The sequence below is a fragment of the Budorcas taxicolor genome, chromosome 22 (genome assembly GCF_023091745.1).
Source record: "Budorcas taxicolor isolate Tak-1 chromosome 22, Takin1.1, whole genome shotgun sequence".
NCBI classification, from domain to species: domain Eukaryota; kingdom Metazoa; phylum Chordata; class Mammalia; order Artiodactyla; family Bovidae; genus Budorcas; species Budorcas taxicolor.
The window spans coordinates 25,922,804-25,942,086 of NC_068931.1; the positions used below are offsets into that span (position 1 = coordinate 25,922,804).

At 34.2% G+C, this 19,283-nt stretch overlaps 1 protein-coding gene across 1 annotated transcript in view; it reads left to right on the forward strand.

Annotated features, from left to right (window-relative positions):
• The window catches only part of TRAPPC8 (trafficking protein particle complex subunit 8), an 85,227-nt gene that overhangs the window by 36,095 nt on the left and 29,849 nt on the right, over positions 1–19,283 (forward strand). The window contains exons 11-18 of the mRNA XM_052660326.1: positions 1,835–1,940; positions 8,212–8,343; positions 12,052–12,276; positions 13,179–13,287; positions 14,721–14,915; positions 15,331–15,461; positions 16,609–16,683; positions 17,168–17,294. Of these exons, the coding sequence (XP_052516286.1) occupies positions 1,835–1,940; positions 8,212–8,343; positions 12,052–12,276; positions 13,179–13,287; positions 14,721–14,915; positions 15,331–15,461; positions 16,609–16,683; positions 17,168–17,294 (1,100 nt within the window). The remainder of the gene's footprint in view (positions 1–1,834; positions 1,941–8,211; positions 8,344–12,051; positions 12,277–13,178; positions 13,288–14,720; positions 14,916–15,330; positions 15,462–16,608; positions 16,684–17,167; positions 17,295–19,283) is intronic.

Consider the following 19,283-nt stretch of genomic DNA (forward strand, 5'->3'; position numbering starts at 1 on the left):
TTAGAATACCACACCCCACTTTTTAACTGATGCAGTCCTATTTATCTGGATAAATTTCTTATGAAACTTTCCCTTCCCTCCTTTATCTCTCGTATCATAATGAAAATTAGTTGTCCTCTATTCATTATCTGTTTTACATCAGTTTCTGCTTTTAGATAGGAATTGTGTTTTAGAAACGCTTGCCTCTGTAGCACTTCCACTGCTTGACACACTGAGTTTAAAATGTTGCTTAAAGAAACAGTAAAGTCCTAGACTTGTGGTAGCCTTCTGACTTCATAACTGATCATATGGGGGAATATGTGAAGACAAAAATAAAACAATTTGCGTTAGATTTACAAAGTTCACTAAAGATTCTCTAAGAACTGAGCGTTTTGAGCGTGTTGTAGTATATGTAAGTTGTTTAGTTGCTAAGTTATGTCCGACTCTTTGTGACCCCATGGACTGTAGCCTACCAGGCACCTCTGTCCATGGGATTTCCCAGGAAAGAATACTTGAGTGGGTTGCCATTTTTTTCTCCAAGGGATCTTCCCAGCCCAGGGATTGAACCCATGTCTCCTATGTCTTCCATATTGGCGGGCGGATTCTTTACCACTGAGCCACCTGGGAAGCCCAAAACATTCTCTCAAATAGTCATAAATACCAACCCTCTAAGAAATATCATGGTTTGTAGAAAGTTTATGGCAGATCACTACAGTAATTTTGGAAGCAATGAATTGTTTTTTAAAAGTATAACTATTCAGAATGGCCTTCAAGTTAGTGATCTTTGGTTGTAATTTTAAGGTCAAGTGGTATTTTCATTAAGGATTAGAATGTAAAATGAGAAGAACTTTGTGGCTTCAGTTGACCCTTGATCAAAATGGGTTTGAACTCTGTGGGTCCAACTTATACATGTATTTTTTCACAAAATATGTACTGCAGTAGTACTACACAATTCTAAGTTGGTTGAATCCATGGATGTGTAACTGTGGGTACTGAGGGCCAACCACATATGTTTGACTACACTGGGCAGTCAGCAACCCCACCCCCCGACTTGTTCTAGGGTCAGCTGTATTTCTGAACAAAAGGATTCCATCTTGAAATTTCTCAGTTTTCATTTATTTTTATTCAGGAATAAATAGTCCAATTCTAGATTTTTGATGGTAGAAGTACATGAGAAAAATCAGCTGATTTCATATTTTCAAAAAGAAGATTTTGGTCAGGAACAGCTAGACAGCACTAGCTCCTCGATATCTCCAGGTGAAACATCCCGATGGTACTACCCCAGAGAAAATGTCTCATTATTCCTAAAAGTAATCAGTAAAATGAAATACACATAACCAGAGTTTACAGTAAGGAAAGAAAAGAAATCTGTGTGAAATGTGTACCTTCCTTTATGTCTGAAAGCAGGTTTTGTTTACTAACTGCTGGTTCTGGTTATGTTCTAGCATTTTTCATATAGGAAATGTGACTTTGTATTGTGTTCTTCTTTTTTCTTTAAACATTTATTTATTTGACTGTGCCAGGTTTTGGTTGTGGCACATGGCGTCTTTAGTTGAGACATGTGAGGTCTAGTTCCCTGACCAAGGATTACACCTGGGCCCCCTGCATTGGGAGTGCAGTGTCTTAGCCACTAGACCACCAGGGAAGCCTCCTTATATAATTATACAATGATACAAAGTCATGATGAGTTAAGAGAATTGTTTGAAGTTGTTTTATTTAACCATTTTTGGTAAGTGGAAAGCAAGGATACGGATTTCTTTTAGAATTGGAAATTTTTGTTGAACTCATGGTTACTGTGATATACTAAAATATCATTGTAGTGCTAATTATATTTTTCTTGACTTTTTTTCTTTAGGAATATGGTATTGGCTGAAAGATGTGTATTGCTTAGTGCTGAAATCTTAAAAAGCCAAGGCAAATATTCAGAGGCTGCAGCTCTCCTAATACGGTTGACCAGTGAGGTACTAAAACTGTGTAGTACTTGTTTTAATTAGTATTGTTTCATATTTTTAAAAATATTTTCTTTCTTCTTGAGAAGGTTATGCAGAACGAAATTAAAGGGGGACCTCTTTTTTGGAATTTATAACCTGGCTACTTTAGTAATTTGTAGAATTAATTTTAAATGCAATGTTTTGTAAACAGGATTTATTTTATTTACACATTTTATTAAGTCTACATGATTATTAACCACAACCATCCATTGTATGTCTTCTGTGAATTAGGTTTTGACTTATGGATAACAGTATTTTTTTTTTTTCTGTTCACTACTGATCTGTTTTTTATTTTATTTTATTTTATTTTTTTAATTTTTATTTTTACTTTATTTTACTTTACAATACTATATTGGTTTTGCCATACATTGACATGAATCCACTACGGGTGTACATGCGTTCCCAAGCATGAACCCCCCTCCCACCTCCCTCCCCATAACATCTCTCTGGGTCATCACCGTGCACCAAGGATAACAGTATTTAAAGCAACATGCATATACATCATTTCTGATGTAAAATCAATACTTAAGAATATTCGGGAATTTTAAATTTTGTTTTTATTCATATGAACTTGTTAAATCATCCTAAACATTTTAAAAATTCTATATTATGAATATTTCAAAAGGAGGAAAAACCTGCTCATAGCTGCTATTTCAGGTTTCCAACAATATTAAATTGCATTGACTATAGGCTTGTAAAGAATGGCAGTAATATGATTAAAGACATGTTTTTTTAGATGAGTGCTCAAGAACAGAAAAAACAAACACCTTTGTTTGCCCCTTAAATATTAACTTAACCTAGGGTTTTAACCCTTGGACCATTGTACCTTTTTACTTTTGTGTAATCTATTTACAGTTATGATTTTCACTCTCAAATCTCTCCAGCCCTGGAGCTTTAGATTTGAATGGCCTGGAGCTTTAGATTTGAATGACCAACTGTCTTTTAGACTCACCTACTCAAGTGTTTCCAATGCACCTTTGAGTCCACATGTCAATAACTAAACTTAATAGTTTGTAGATCATGATTTTAAATTCTAGCCAAGCAGCTCCTAATTTGCTCAAGGCAGAAACTATTTGAGATGCTCCTGTAGTCTTCTATACTGTTAGTGACACAGATGTTTTAACTTCTTAAATATGTGTTCTTTCTATAACTTAAAATATTTCACTTATCTTTCTCTTTTTAAAATCCCTCCTATTACTGTCCTGGTTCGTGTCCTTAATGTCCTTCTCCTGGACTTCGTCCCATTTCATCTTTTCTTCACCTCAGTTCAGTGGTTCCGATATCAGTCAGATCCTTCAGATAGTACCCAGGTTGTCTTCAGTGTGTTTGTCGTGCCCTCTTATATGCTGTGAGACCGCCATATCATATATTGAAAATGTATAAGCTGTTAGCTTCTTGAGGATAGGAAACTGTTTCTTTCAATGTTATTTTTCCCTAGTGCCTAACACTGGGTTTGAAACATGGTATATGATTTACAGATGTTTGTTAAGCTGAACCACTAATTATTCTAAAAAGTTTCTTTAGAATACAACTAAGTAGGCTAAGGGATGATATTAAAAATATTTTATAATTGATACTGTGTGGACACTGACCAATATGAACAGTTGTCAGACATTAAACTGTTTGGTAGAGCTGAGTATAGGTTCTTGAGTGTGTTGATGTTCTGTCTATTAATAAATAATCTTAACTTAGGTTTGAATATGTTGGCCATGTTTTTCAGCCTAGGAATTATCAGTGACTGTAAAAGGAGTTTATGGTTTAGAAGCTTGGAATAAAATCTCTTTTATTAGAGCAGATTCTTGTGTCTCATTGTAACATTATTTTCTTTCACTGTTTTTTCTTTCCAACTCTTTTTTTTTTTTTAACCCTTTTTCAAACCTGGATGATTTATTTTGTCATGAAATTCTAGAAAATTTGTCATTGTCTTTTACTGCTTTGGGGTGAAAGATGGGGGTGAATGTGTGTATTTCCCTGGAAGCTGTGATTTTTAGTGGCCTTTTCTACTGTGCTTTTCAGGTATTTCTTTGAAGTAACTTGAAAGTAGAGACTGCTAGGCATAATGTGTCTAAGATTATTAAATTTTAGCTAATAATTTATATTTATTGTACTTTTGTTTACTGGAAAAGCTGTATAAAATGAGAAGTGCATTTATCCTGAGGATAGAGAACTGAGTCACATAGTCTTGACACTTAGGAATTGTTTTTCCTAGTTTTTTGTTAATACCGTTATAGCACTTGACAGCTGTGAGGCCTGGATGAAAAGAGTTGAGCTCTGAGTTTGTTGTTTGCACTGTAAGTCTGTGGGCAAGTGGACCGTATTCTCGGGTCATGTTCTGGGATTTTCAGCATGGCAGAGCAAATGCGGCTTAATGATAAAACATGGCACATTTATCAGCACATAGGTAGTATGTCTAAATTTGGTGCTTTAAAGCATGATGCTTTCCCTCTACTTGTGTCTGTATTTCTGTGTTGAACATTTATTTTGGTCGTATAATGCTTTTTGTGTGTTACTCCCATTTAAATGCAAATAAATCAGCTTATCAGAGGTATAGTAATAGCAGCAGTTTTTTTAATAAATTTCTCCAGCTTGGGAGGAACTGTTCTGTTTCTCTGGTAAGTTGATCAGCTGTTAGCACCTTTCCTATTAATTTCACAGTTATGCAAAGGAAAAAATCTTAGTGCCATGCCATCCTTGAGATCTGATTCACTGAAGTTTGTTGTCTTTATCAACTGCGTTTTTATGGCAGTTTTTACTGAATCCTCTACCCCAAGTGATTTTATAGCTGGTTGTGGGCAAAGTTCACAGACTGGAGTTCTTGCTGAAGTGGCAACCATGGGTTTTTTCTTTTCTCAGCTCCTCAGAGAGCATGCATGATGGCCTTGTCATAGCATGGTTGTGAACTGCCACTGAAGTAAAATTGTATACTTCAAACATTCAAAGCCTCTGCTTTCTGGATAAAACTATCCCTCTGTGACATTCTGCCATTTTTCTTCCGTCAACACTGATGATAGTTAGCATTCTTTTCTGGTCCATTTTTTGACTTCAAAGCAATGTTTTCCTACTTTAGGTGTCTCTGTAAGACAGGAACCAAGCAAAGAACAAAGCTGCAGTGAGATATAAGTGCAGTGTTTAGCCCTGCAGATCAACTCTCAGCAGCTTTACTGAACACAGGAGGCACATTTTGCTTCAGCTAAGTTAATATATGCTGTGGACTTTGCAGGTCTTTCTTGAATTGGTCAATCCAGGAGACTGCTGGGGGTTTACTGTCCTGGTTCTCAGTTGATGTACAATCTTAATAGAATCATTACACACCACCACAATTATCTAGTATATATTCCTTATTTTAATCAGAATGTCCAGGATTGCTGCCCACCAAGTTTTGCAGGATAATGAAGCTTTGTAGAGAATTAAGATGTTTCTATGCTCTGTGTGTGCATGTATGTGTGTGTGTGTGTGGATGTGTGTGCATTGCTGGGAATAAACTTGAGAAATTTATCAGACTTAAACTGACTCCATTGAGAAACCTAAATTCCAAAATAGAATTAGAGGGTATCTACCTGTTCTAGATATTAATGATAAAGTAATAGAATAGAATGAGAATTTAAATGCTACATATGATTGGCTGTCATTGTGTCATATTAGTGGGAAATGTTATATTATTCACTGAATGGTATTGTGACACCTGATTAGCTGATTCCTGTCTTATTCATTGCATAATATAATTATAGCTTGATTAAAATATGAAAAAACAAAACAACCTTGAAGAAAATATGGAGCTTCGCAGGTAGCACAGTGGTAAAGAATCTGCCTGCCGCTGTAGGAAATGCAGGAGACATGCGTTTGGTCCCTGGGTCAGGAAGATCCCTGGAGTAGGAAATGGCAACCATTCTTTGCCTGGAAAATTCTGTGAACAGTGGAGCCTGGCGGGCTGCAGTCCGTAGGGTCACAAAGAGGCGGACATGACTGCGTGACTGAACATACAGATGCACACCCAGAGAAGAGAATATGGAAGAGCATTTTTTAAATTTAGGAATGATCACATTCTTTCTTAGTTTGATGCAGTATTTTGAAGCCATGAAAGTGAAGATAGTGTTTGACTACTAAAGAATAGACTCTTATAGTAAAACTGGGAAATACCATTTACAAATGTATGACAAAGGCTTAATATTGATTAAGTGTACAAAGGTTCTTACAAACTAGATAATCACAAAAACCCATTCACACATGGGCATAACAGGCAGTTTGCAGAAAAAGTACAAAGACCCTTAAACCTATGTTAGATGAACAGCCTTACTATTAAAGAAGTCTAAGTTGAGGAACTAAGTATTATTTTTCTTTTATGGAAGGTCAAAAATCTTAAAATTTATTTTTGACTGGGTAGAGTAGAAAATAAACTCTTACTCTCTGAGAGTTTTTTACTGATATAACCTTTTTGTACCAATATACATTATATATTGATTGGAATTTGAAGTATATGCATAGCTTTCATTAACTCAGCACTTCTATTTCCAAACACTTGTCTAATAAAAATATTTGTTTGTACAGTTATTAAAAAATATTTTTAAAGATGTTTATGGAAGATTTTTTTTTTGTAGTAAAAATTTGTGGCAATATTGAATCAATCAAGTGGAGACTATATTAATAAATTATGCATTTATATAGAATACAGTGTGGCTTTAAAAGAAATGAGAGATGTAGATGTTTTGGAAGGATGTAAATGATCCTAAGGTAAAAAGTGAGATAATACTCTGTGTAATACTATTTCTGTATAAGAAAGTATGAGTATCAAAGCTGTGGCATTTGACATATAAGTGCATACCTATTTAGAAGGAGAGAAGTGACACAGGCTGGCGCCATGCTAGTAATGGCAGTTATCCCGGAGTCAGATGAGGCATGAAGTAGGGAAGAAAGATGCTTCCTTTTTTTCTTCAAACATTCATTCTTAAAGGGAAAAATAAAGAGGCCATATTTAATAATTTTTTAAGAAGAAAGCATTTTCCTAAAAAAAATAGAGAAGTAAGCGCCCTGTCTTCCCCAAGTAATTCTGATGCCTTGGTTAACAACTGCTTGTTAATTGTACATTCCTAATTTTCCCACTCACTAGCTTTTGGATCTAATTAAGAAAATCATCTGATCATTTAGCTTTTGTTATGAGGGGGTCTGAAATAGATAATATCTACCATTTACTGAATGCTTTTCCTCAGATGCTTCCGCTCTGGTATAATTTTATGATTGCTATGGAGATAGTTGCAGTAATCAATAGTCTATGAACACTTTTTAATGTGACTATAATTTGTTGAAATTGTTGCATTTAAAGTCAATGTTTTCTGTTTTCAACTTTCCCTGGGGAAAATAATGGCAGCAGAACACATGGAAGGGCATGGTAAGTTCAGCTTGAGAATAGCTGAAAAGTTAGAGAAAGTTTGGTGAAAGTGTTGTTGATGCTTAATCAGCAACCTTCAGTACTTTCTCAGTTATTTGTCAAGTGATGATGGCTCTGTCAGTTCCCCTTATGGGCGAGGCTATAAATGTACAATCTGGTTTTTGTAGACTCTGTCTTGAGTCAGTTGCAGTGGAAACTAATTTGAGTTGTACCATTTACTAATATACTAATAGTAGGTGATAATCTTTGAAGGGGAAACCTTCTGGATGTTTTAATGAAAAGCATTTTCTTTGGCTGTTTTAAACTAGAGCAAAACTGAGAATTCCTTTTAAGTATAGTTAACCTTTATAGAAGATAAAATAACAGATTTGATTATTTAATGATCTGCACACATTCTGTTTTGGCTTTCCTCTTTTATTGGATGAATAGAAATAGGCTATTGTATGTCACAGATCCGTTTCCAGAAGAAATTAGATATGAATCTGTTTTTCTGTACTCCGTTTTCTGGTTCAAGTGTGTATACCTGTATTAAATTCTCAGTTTATAATCTTTTTTTGCCATTTGAAAAGGGATTGCATTTCTTCACAGATTTATTACATGGTGCATATCACAGCCAGACTTTTGGCTTTATATAAAGCGAAAGAAAATATTTCATGGTAGAGACTTTTTTGAACTTTTTTTTTAAATTTGTACTTATTGGAAGAAAGAACCATCAAGACTGGATTGTCTCTTGATCTCTGTCCTCAGATACTACTAATTTATATTGGATACACTATATTATTTTAAGGAAGAAAATGTTTTTTCACTAATTAACTATAATTTTTGTGAAATTAACCTTTTTCTTTTAACATTCAATAGGATTCTGATCTTCGAAGTGCACTTCTTTTGGAACAGGCGGCACATTGCTTTATAAACATGAAGAGTCCCATGGTTAGAAAATATGCGTTTCATATGATATTGGCAGGCCACCGGTTCAGTAAAGCAGGGCAGGTGAGTGCGTTTGCTTTAAAAAGAAGATAATTTGTTATTTATTTTAATTTTTATTTGTTGTAACTTTTTTTTTATAAATGTATGTTATTTGTCAATTTTTTGATTTAAAATTTTTAAAATAAAACTAAATTTTGTTCTGAGGTAATGTGTTACATTGGTAAGGACATGAGATTTGGCTTTAAACAAATCTGAGTTTAAATCTTGATCTTGTGCTCACAACTTTACTTTTTAAAGTTATGTCTTTGAGCCTTTTTTTTTTTTTTTAATTTGTGATTTGCCCAAATTTCTATGAGGCTAAATGATATATGTGAAGGCTAGATATACTTCCCTTAAGTAACTTCAGTTCTTCTTAAAGGTGATTGAACCTTCCCTACTTCAACTCTGGTCTTCTGTTGTTTCTCAGAGTATCTCTTAATGGTATTTGCTAAATATTTAATGGGTAGAAGCCATCTATTTCTTCTGTCTTGGAGCAGCTGGGTTGGAAGAGATCTTTATTAATTTGGAGCTATTCTCTGGTCCCCAATAGTCCTTTTAAACATTAGCTGAAGGGAGCTTTCTTGAGGCAGAGAATAGTAATAGCACCTGAGATAAGGTCATTTGAGTCTGTGTGTGCTCAGTTGTGTCTGACTTTCTGCAGCCCCATGGACTGCATGACTGTGACCCCTGCCAGGCTTCTCTGTCCATGGTGGTTTACTATAAGTATACGTAAAAATGTGGGCTGAGTAATCATCTGTATATTCCAAGCACTCTGCTAGGAGCTGAGCTTACACTTGTAAAACTAACATGCTCTTGTCTCTTAAGGAATTTTTTAATCTAGTCAGGGAGTATGAGGATTTTTTTTTAATTTAATTAATATGAATTTTTATGAACGTTCCTTTTTCAAAGTCTGTGATAACCAGAACATGCCAGCGTTAATTCACAGATGTAAAGAAGGAAAGGTGTTCAAAATTACTCTAAATTTCATGGAAGAATGTCATGATTTTTAAAAATCAACTTTTCAAGATTGAGTTCCTCTACTTTTGGAAAATGGGAAGTTAGAAAATATGTGAACTTGCTTTATATTAAATACAAAATTGTAAAAATATTTATGAAATTAAGTCTGTATAATAATTTTATGTACTTTATGATTAGAATTTCTCAGGTTCTGAAGTGAGGGGGGGAAAAGCTGATTTTTCACAGCCCATTTTCCATAGTTGGTACAAATGAAGCATCTGAAACATACTATCCCATTGTTTATCTTTGCTTTAAGTGTTCTATTAAAGAAATCTACAAAATGTGTTAGGCAGAAGAAAAATTATATGCCCCACTAGAAATGGTTCTGTCATTTTCCCACATCTTTTGTCCGCTTTTGTGAATGATTTCGTTTGTGGTTATGCTGTCACTGGATCTTGTATTTACCTTCTAAAGGTACAGGGCATATTGCCTCTAGGAAGTGCATGGCAGGTTAAAAATGCTACATTCTGGTAGGTTGAGATACATTTGCTCTCTGGCCTAATAATCATCCTTAACTGTAGTCATCTTGTGGAGTTAATGATTCCAAAGTAGCTGGTTTGCTGTTTTGTGACCTATATACCTTCAACCCAGAGGATCACTTTCTCAAATAGTAGAAATCTGAAATATGCAGACCTGTTGGAAAAGCAAATATATGTCCCATTGAAGTTGGTCAAGAACAGTGTCTTCCGTGGAAGATAAGGTGCTCATCGTGCACATAATCCTGACTCGGGCCAAGTTGTTTCTGAGAAGCTCCAAAACTTTTCATGACATTTTCATTAAAAACAGATGTGGCTATTGACAGAGATGAGTGCAGAGCATAAGAGGAGATTATATATGTATACAGTGATGTCATTTTTCAGTCCTCTGTGATTGCAAGTTCATGCTGAATTGCTTATCTTGTCCCCAGAAATTGTTTATAGTTCCGTTTTTTCCATTAAGAATATTAACAAGTAAAAGGTATTTAAAAAGAGAACCGACATTATAATCAGGATTAAAAAAAATTAAAGTCTGAAGACGGTGTTTCTGATTATGCCCAGTATACCCTGGTTGATCTTTCTATTATTTTAAAAGGCAGACTTTAAATCCTTGTTACCTCTTAAATCTCTCTAGATGCTTTTCCAAGAGATCCTAAAAAATATACTTGAACTTGATACTTTTAGACACATTTTATTGCTTCTCTGTATCTCTCAGTTTTTAAGATTCAGTATTTGTGTTCCTTTACTAAATGCAATATGGAGATGGGGATTTTTTTGTTTTGTTTTGTTTTTAAGAAACATCACTTAAAAATTATTTTGAAATGATCTCAAACCTATAAAACAGTTTCAAATACAGTTCAGAAACTTTGGTTTACCTGAGCCATTTGGGAGTGAAGTTGTCTACCTGGTGCCCCAGTACCCTCCCAATACTTTAGGACATATTGCCTCTTTCTTAGAAACAAAATTCTTTTCTCCTCTACAGCAGTAAAACAACACCAGTCGAGAACTTTGCACTTAATACAGTGTTATTGTCTAATCCTCAGACCCTCTTCAAGTTTTGATGGTTGTATAGTGAAGGATCCTGTTAGAAGGGTACTTTGACGTTTATGATGTTGACACTTCTGATGACTATCGGCCAATTATTTTGTAGAGATGTGCCTCCATTTAGGCTTGTTGAGTGTTTCCTCATCCTGAGATTCAAATTGGGTATATTTGTAGGAGTATCACAAAGAAGAGACTGTGTTCTCACTGCACACTATCAAGTGGCAGATGATTTTGATTTGCCTTTATTACCTCTTGATCAAGAAAACATTTCCAAAAACAACTGACCAATTCTGGTTGAAAATGATACAGATTTTGTTAATCTACCTTGGAAGAGGGTGGGTATAAGAATTTACTCTGAAGGAAAAGGTTTAGTGGAGAGAAACCTTTTTCTTGGTGAAAAAGTGAAAAAAAGTTAGTTGCTCAGTCAGGTCTGATTCTTTGTGACCCCATGGACTATAGCCCTCCAGGCTCCTCTGTCCATGGGATTCTTCAGGCAAGAATACTGGAGTGTGTAGCCATTTCCTTCTCCAGGGGATCTTTGTGACCAAGGGATTGAACCTTGGTCTCCTGCATTGCAGGCGGGGTCTTGAGCTGCCAGGAATACCAAATCCTGTGTTTAGAATGGAGGTTGTCTGAGTTCAGAGGGTGGCATTAATATGTAATTAAAGCCTAACATACACTTAAGGGTGTGGTAGGATGCAGCCTTAGGCAGAAGAAAAGAATACCAAACTCTGTCACTATCAAAGACCAACAAATACATGTAGACACATACACCTTCATACTCATATATGTAGAATTAGATAGAACACACTTTACTGTTCAGTCCAGGGCAGTGGTATAATGACTAACCAAATTTAAGCTTCGCAAGATAGCTCTCAGCTACAAGTTAACAGCAAGTCTCTCACTGATCTATGACTCCACGTGCTGCTGCTCTGGAAATTCCCAGATGGTTTTTCACAAAATCAGTATTATCCCTGACTTCTCAGACTTCTTACCCTTGGACAGAGCAGCTGCTTGTCTGCTTCAGGATCTCTTGGTTTTTAGCGATCATTGCGAAGTTTAGTTTCATTTTCTTCATCATCCCAGTCTCTGTTAGAAGAACTCATTACTAGTTACTTGATTTTTGTGTGTGTGTGTTTGTCCAGTCCCAGAGAAATTTGGATTGTAATACTTTGCTTTATATATTTTCTTACAGAAAAAACATGCTTTACGCTGCTATTGTCAAGCCATGCAAGTTTACAAAGGAAAAGGCTGGTCTCTTGCGGAGGATCATATTAACTTCACCATTGGGCGACAGTCCTACACTCTCAGGCAACTGGACAATGCTGTGTCTGCTTTCAGGCATATTTTAATCAATGAAAGTAAACAATCTGCTGCTCAACAAGGGGCCTTCCTCAGAGAATATCTTTATGTTTACAAGGTGAATACTTATTCTCAGAAGTGGATATTAAAATTATATTTGTCATTATTTTCAAAAAAACTCATTTTCAGTACTATATAGTAAGAATCTTATAAGTGGTTTTATTAGACTATATATAATTATCTTTCATAATAAAGTACAACAGACTAGTCTTTTTGGTCATAAATCTGAGTTACATTGCCCTTCTACCGTTCTCATAAAAGAGAATTGATTTGTGGCTGTATTTGAAATCTAAAAAAAAAAAAATACCATGAGCTTTTGGGACTGTTTTCTTCATTATGTATTTTTGAATTAAAACTGGTTTTACAGCGTTTGGGTTATCGTCCCATTCTTTGGAAAAGTACATTCCTCTCTGTTTCCTATGAAAGATGAGTAGATATGGATCTGTGAGAGGTAGACATTACTTTGATGAAAGGCAGAAAAATTAATTGGAAGAAAAAATATTTCACTGAGACAGGAGAATAGCAAATTTAAAGCATTATTTTGTGGACAAAATGGAAAGTTGTAATTTTTTCCTCAAGGTCCATGAATAGTAAATATTTTATCTGTCCTGCAGAATATAATTACCCTTTTTTACTTTAGTAATTTGAAATCATATGGGTAAGAATTTTGGCAGATAGAATGCTATAATGAGTCTAGGAAGTAAAATACATATAAAAATAATATTTGGAGCTTTAGCATCCAGAGAGAACTAACTTGCTGAGTAACCTTAAGGAGATTCTCTTGGACCAAAATAAATATATCTAAAGTTCTTCCTTGTAAAATTTTATGACTCATATATTAAGTAAAACTAGTGATTCTTAATATTCTTTCTTAACATGCCTTTAATAACTTATGTATTAAAAATGAGGACAGATAAGCATTCTCTCAAAAATTCTTTTCGTCTTTTGTATTTCTCTTAGAATGTAAGTCAGCTCTCACCAGATGGCCCTTTACCGCAGCTTCCTTTACCATATATTAACAGTTCAGCAACCCGAGTTTTCTTTGGCCATGACAGACGACCAGCAGATGGTTAGTAAAGTTTAATTTGGCTTTGTTACCTAGTGACTTTTTCTTTGAAGTTATTTCATCTTTTTCCACTAAAAAATATTATGTCATTGTTAAAGAATATTTGAAAGTAAACAACTATACCATATCATCTATCATCCTGCCACTTGAACCTACTACTTCAGTGCTTTTCCTTCCAGCTTTAAAATATAAAAACAATAACAACAAAATAGCTGTATGTATAATAACTTTTCTCACATAATATAAAGAAATTCTCATAAAGGTTATATAATCTTGATAAACATTTTTAATGGTTGTAATTCATTCAATGGATATAAAGTATTTTAATATTTGCTATATGGTGTCCATCTTTTTTGATTATGTGACATCTAAGTTGTAATGGACATCTTTGTGGATGAATCTTGTCTTAACATTTTATTATGGAAAATTTCAAATGTACACAGATGCAACGAACAGTTGCCAATATAATTGCTGTTCTTATTGTGAGACTTTTTTTAAAATTCAGGATTATTTCCTTAGCATTGAGCTTTAGAATGGCAATACTGGGCCAAAAGTTTAAATACATTAAAGGTCTTTATGCATATTAAACTTTGTAATTTGAAGTCTTTTTAATTGGAGCTTAGTATGTTTCTTTTTGAGAGCTAATTTAGTCTTTTATTTAAAATATTATCAGGGTACTTGTAGAAGCATTGTTTTTAGTAGCAAAAAAAATGAAACAATGAATCAATAGATTTTGGTACCTTCATATATTGGTTTCATGGTGTAGGACATGAGTGAATGAGTTCTATATTTCAATGTGGATAATACCCACAACATAAAGTTGAGTGAATAAAGTTGCAGAAGGATGGATCAAAAGTTATTCCATTTATATAAATTTCAAACATATACACTAGTTCTGTGAATTGTTTATATATACACTCATATTTGATAAAGTAAAACAAAAATTATGAATGTGCATGCTATACTTCAACTTTGGAATAGCTCTGGGAAGAATTGGTACCAATGGAAGAGATGAAGGAGAGAGAATTAGGGAAGGTGAGATAGAGGAAATCAGCTCCATCTGTAACATTTATTGTAGTCTTTAAAATAAAATCTGGTTTCTTATAACAAATTTGACATTTCTTAAATTTTGATACACAAGTATTTGTTATATTATTTTCCATATTTTGTCTGTATATGTGAAGTATTCATATAAAATTGTGGACACTAAGAGAATATATTCTGTCAGTCAGAAGGAAAAGAGCATCAGTATTACAAGTTGAGTTCCAATTAGGCTAGAATTAGTAAGAGACTATTTTTCTCTCAGATAAAATTGAAAATAGGCAAGAATGGTATATGTATGTATTTGGATACCTTTGATTTTTATTTAAAGTATATTTCCTTTGAGGGCAGGTATTAATAAATATGTGTAGTTAATAGTGACACTTTTTTTTTAGGTGAAAAGCAAGCAGCTACTCATGTAAGTCTTGATCAAGAATATGACTCTGAATCCTCTCAGCAGTGGCGAGAACTTGAGGAACAAGTGGTGTCTGTGGTCAATAGAGGAGTCCTTCCATCCAACTTCCATCCCACGCAATATTGTTTGAACAGCTATTCAGATAACTCAAGGTTTCCCCTTGCAGTTGTGGAAGGTAATTAATACACTTGAATTTTTATTCCCCGGTTTTTTACTTGTTTGTTTTGCTTACAGCGTATTCATGGTAATTTTTTGCATGCCAAATATGACTGGAGGCTGAGGATACAAAAGTTAATTGAGTACTAGTGAGCTGCATTTATAAAACCAAGCAGTGGGGACTTTAATACAGGAATATTCAACGTGCTTTTGGAATGTAGAAGAGAGGATGACAGAGTACAGAAAAATTATGGGGGAAATCTTCTAAGAAAGATAATTTCAAAAAATCCTGAATAAAGGCACGTTTACAAAGTGATAAAGGACAGTCTAGGCAGAAATGCAGAGCTTTGAAAGCAAGGTATGTTCGGAGAATTGAAGCATACGGTGATGTGTGGGGTTTATTAAAATTACTAACTTAGGCCTTTCTTTTACAGAACCAATAACAGTGGAAGTAGCTTTTAGAAATCCTTTGAAAGTTCCACTTTTGTTGACTGATTTGTCATTGCTGTGGAAGTTTCAACCTAAATATGTCAGTGGAAAGGATAATGAAGAAGTTAAAGAACTAGTAAGTTGTTAAAAGGTATTTGTAATAAGCATGTTTCAGTAATAGTCTAACAGATGCTGTAATAACATTTCAGCAGTTTCTGTAAAGGGACCTGAACTTACTCTTTTCTTATGCTTATTTTCCCTCATTACAAAATGTATGATAATGTGCTTGCTGCTGCTGCTGCTAAGTCGGTTCAGTCGTGTCCGACTCTGTGCGACCCCATGGATGGCAGCCCACCAGGCTCCCCTGTCCCTGGGATTCTCCAGGCAAGAACACTGGAGTGGGTTGCCATTTCCTTCTCCAATGTATGAAAGTGAAAAGTGAAAGTGAAGTCGCTCAGTCGTGCCCAACTCTTCGCGACCCCATGGACTGCAGCAGCCTACCAGGCTCCTCCGTCCATGGGATTTTCCAGGCACAGTACTGGAGTGGGGTGCCATTGCCTTCTCCGGATAATATGCTTATTGTTGAAAATTAAAAGTATAGAATTTTTCCGTGTAATGAGAACACTTAAGATTTTCTCTTAACAACTTTCTTATAACATGCAGCAGTATTAATTATATTTATCATGCTTTACATTGTTTCTTATATGTTATAACTGGAAGTTTATAACTTTTCATTGCTTTTATCCAGTTGCCCCTCTCCCCACTTCCTGCCTGTAATAACCACACATCAGTCTCTTTTTCCATGAGGTTGTTCATTTGTTGTGTTTTTGAAGCATAGTTGACTTACAACACTACGTTAGTTCCTGATACACAACCCAGTGATTCGCTATTTCTGTGCATTTCAAAAAGATCACCATAAGTCTAGTTGTCGTCTGTCACCATTCAAAGATGTTACAGAGTTATTGACTATATTCCCCACTTTGTACACTTCTTGTGACTCATTTACTTTGTAAGTGAAGGTTTGTAATCTTAAATCGCGTTCACCTATTTCTTTCTCCCCCCCCAGCCCCTCCCCTCTGACAACTATCTGTTTCTTCTCTGTATCTATAACTGTTTCTGTTTTGTTATGTTGTTCACTTTGTATATTGCTTAGCACATAGTAAAAACCTAATAAATGCTAACTAATAGCTATTGTCATCGTTGCTAAGTATTGATATGTAACAGTGTTAATAATCTGATACTTTATTTGTTTGAATGTATATTTTACATAATTTACTTTTCAGGTGAAAGGTGAACCTGAAATGATTGGAACTGAAGTTATTTCAGAATTCTTAATTAATAGTGAAGAATCTAAAGTGGTAATTACTTTATTACTTTTCTGTCACATCTTTCTAAAAGTAAGATAACAACAGATTTTAAAAGCCTGTTTATTCAGTTTGTTTTCCAGTTTTCTTAAAAATTAAAATTTATCATCTTAAGAAACTGGAATTACATAGAAGAAAATAGGTTGGGAAAGTAGGTTTGCAGTGGTTTTTAGTTGGTTAATTTCCTAAGAAGCCTGGTGAAAAAAGGTTTTGCTTTCTTCTTGGGTTGAGTGTTGTAATTTCATATGATACTTGGTTGGCCAGAATATCTTGGTTTTTATTAAAAGTTGTGATGCCTATAATTATTGAGTTTAGAAAGTTTCTTTTGAAGAAAATGCTTTCCAGTAGGATAAATCAATTGAGAATTAAATAAATTTAGGTCTGAGCTTTTATCTCTGTAACATTACAGAATTTAGGTATTGCGCTATTTAAGATATTGTGAAAACAGATAATAAGAGTGACTTAAATATCTCCACAGGCAAGGCTAAAGCTCTTTCCCCATCACATAGGGGAGCTGCATATTCTGGGAGTTGTGTATAACCTTGGCACCATTCAGGGCTCCGTGGCAGTAGATGGCATTGGTGCTCTTCCTGGATGTCACACAGGTAAAGCTATAGCATTACTGAACAATTAGAAGCTAATAAGTAAATCTCCTTAGAATAAATTGAGAAATATTTTTAAATTAGGTTTAAAGTACCTTTAATAAAGACATTTAATCAGATGAAAGAACGAATAATTTGAATTATTTTTAACTCTGCCATTGCTTAAAAAAAACAACTTTATTCCCTTCTGATGTATTTTTGATAATTCTGTGGTTCTACCCTATGTATTTTTCTTGTTTGTTACTGATCCACATTTAGTAAATTCTAAATTAACATATTCTAACCATTGGTTGAGATGTCTGCTGCCAGTACAAAGGTTGACTTAGGATAGTCTCTTTTTCTGAATATTTATAAAAACATAGAGTGAACTAAGGACCAGTGTTTTCACATCATTGAATGTGAAATGACAAAAAATTCTGTCATCTGTTTTGTAAAAAGAGAAGGATTTAGAGTTAAGCTGGTATTCTTGGTTCCCCAGAATTGATAAATTTTACAAATTTTTGAAAAGTAAAACTACCAGATACATGTTTAACACAGCTTGCCTTTTTTTTCTTTCCTTTAATTTCAGGAAACCATTCTCATATTATTTTGTAATAATATGTTGCTATTTGAGTTTAAGTTGACAAGACTAGAGAGAATTTACTATAAAATTCCTCTCTTCTGTCTCTTCATTTTAATAGCTATTTTTAACAAAGTAACAGTCAGCAGACCTGAATTTAGCATTTATAGAAGCTGATTATTAATATTGAGAAATCTTTTGGGACCACTTGGAAAATTTGTTGGTTCTTTTAAAGTTCACTTTGAAATTTCTACTTGCTTGCATATCTAGGGTAATTTAGTAAAACATTTTTTTGGAACGTATACTGAAATGGAATGAATCCATAAGAATTCAAAAATTATAAAACAAAAAATTGCCACTAAAAGTATAGTATTCTGCAGTTTAGTACTACGTGTATAATTCTTGGTTGACAAACACCAGAGGAGATTCTTCTACAAATAATATTGCTAATTTTTAAATATTTTAAGTAAGTTAGCTGAGTGTTAAAAACTTTTTGAAGCTTCTTTACTTTCCCACTAGCCTATGATTTTAATTTTGTACCACAAAGATGATTGTCAATAAATTATAGCTAATTCATTCAAGGTACCAAATATATGCATTAATAAATCATTTATAAATTTTTTATGATGTTAGTTGGAGAAGACCCTGAATTAACTATTAAAATAAATTGTACCGTATAGAATTTGAATGAAGTTTTATTGTTAAATGCTAACAGGAATCTGGGTCAAATGAGGTAATGGAAATGTTACATTATATGTCTAGTCTGGGCATATCACAGTGAGCTTCAGCGTATTAAAGGTTCTAAGTATTCCTGCTAAGAGGAAAATGGCAACCCACTCTAGTATGCTTGCCTGGAAAATCTCATGGACAGAGGAGTTGGTAGGCTACAGTCCATGGGGTCACAGAGTTTGACATGACTGAATGATAGGTCTTAAGTATTCCTGCAGGAAATACAGCTGTCTGCCTTTGCTATTTTCACACCTATGTGCAGTGTGTGGAAGCTTTTGGGGGAAAGCTCACATGCATATTAAATGAGTTTAATTTTGAGAAAGCTATGTCTATTATAATTTTCATTGTGTAGTCTATTGAGAAGGTACAGTTAAGTCTGTTGAGAAAGTGTAGTTATTTATAATCCAGAAATAATTGAAATTAGTATACATATTTGAATATGAGTAGCTATTCTGTCAGATAGATCTTTCCGGTTAATTATAGGTTTCAGAAACTTCCCATTTGATGATGTGCAGTCCTTCTGCAAAGTAGGTAAATCCTAATAAAATGAGAAATTAAGCAGCATGCTATAGTAGATATGGTTAAACATGAACATAAAATATGCTTAGTTCTTTGCTTAACCATGTTAATTGGTAATTGTCTATAGAGTTCTTCTAGAAATAATCTGAAACAGACAGTACTCATATATTCAGGCTAACTTGATG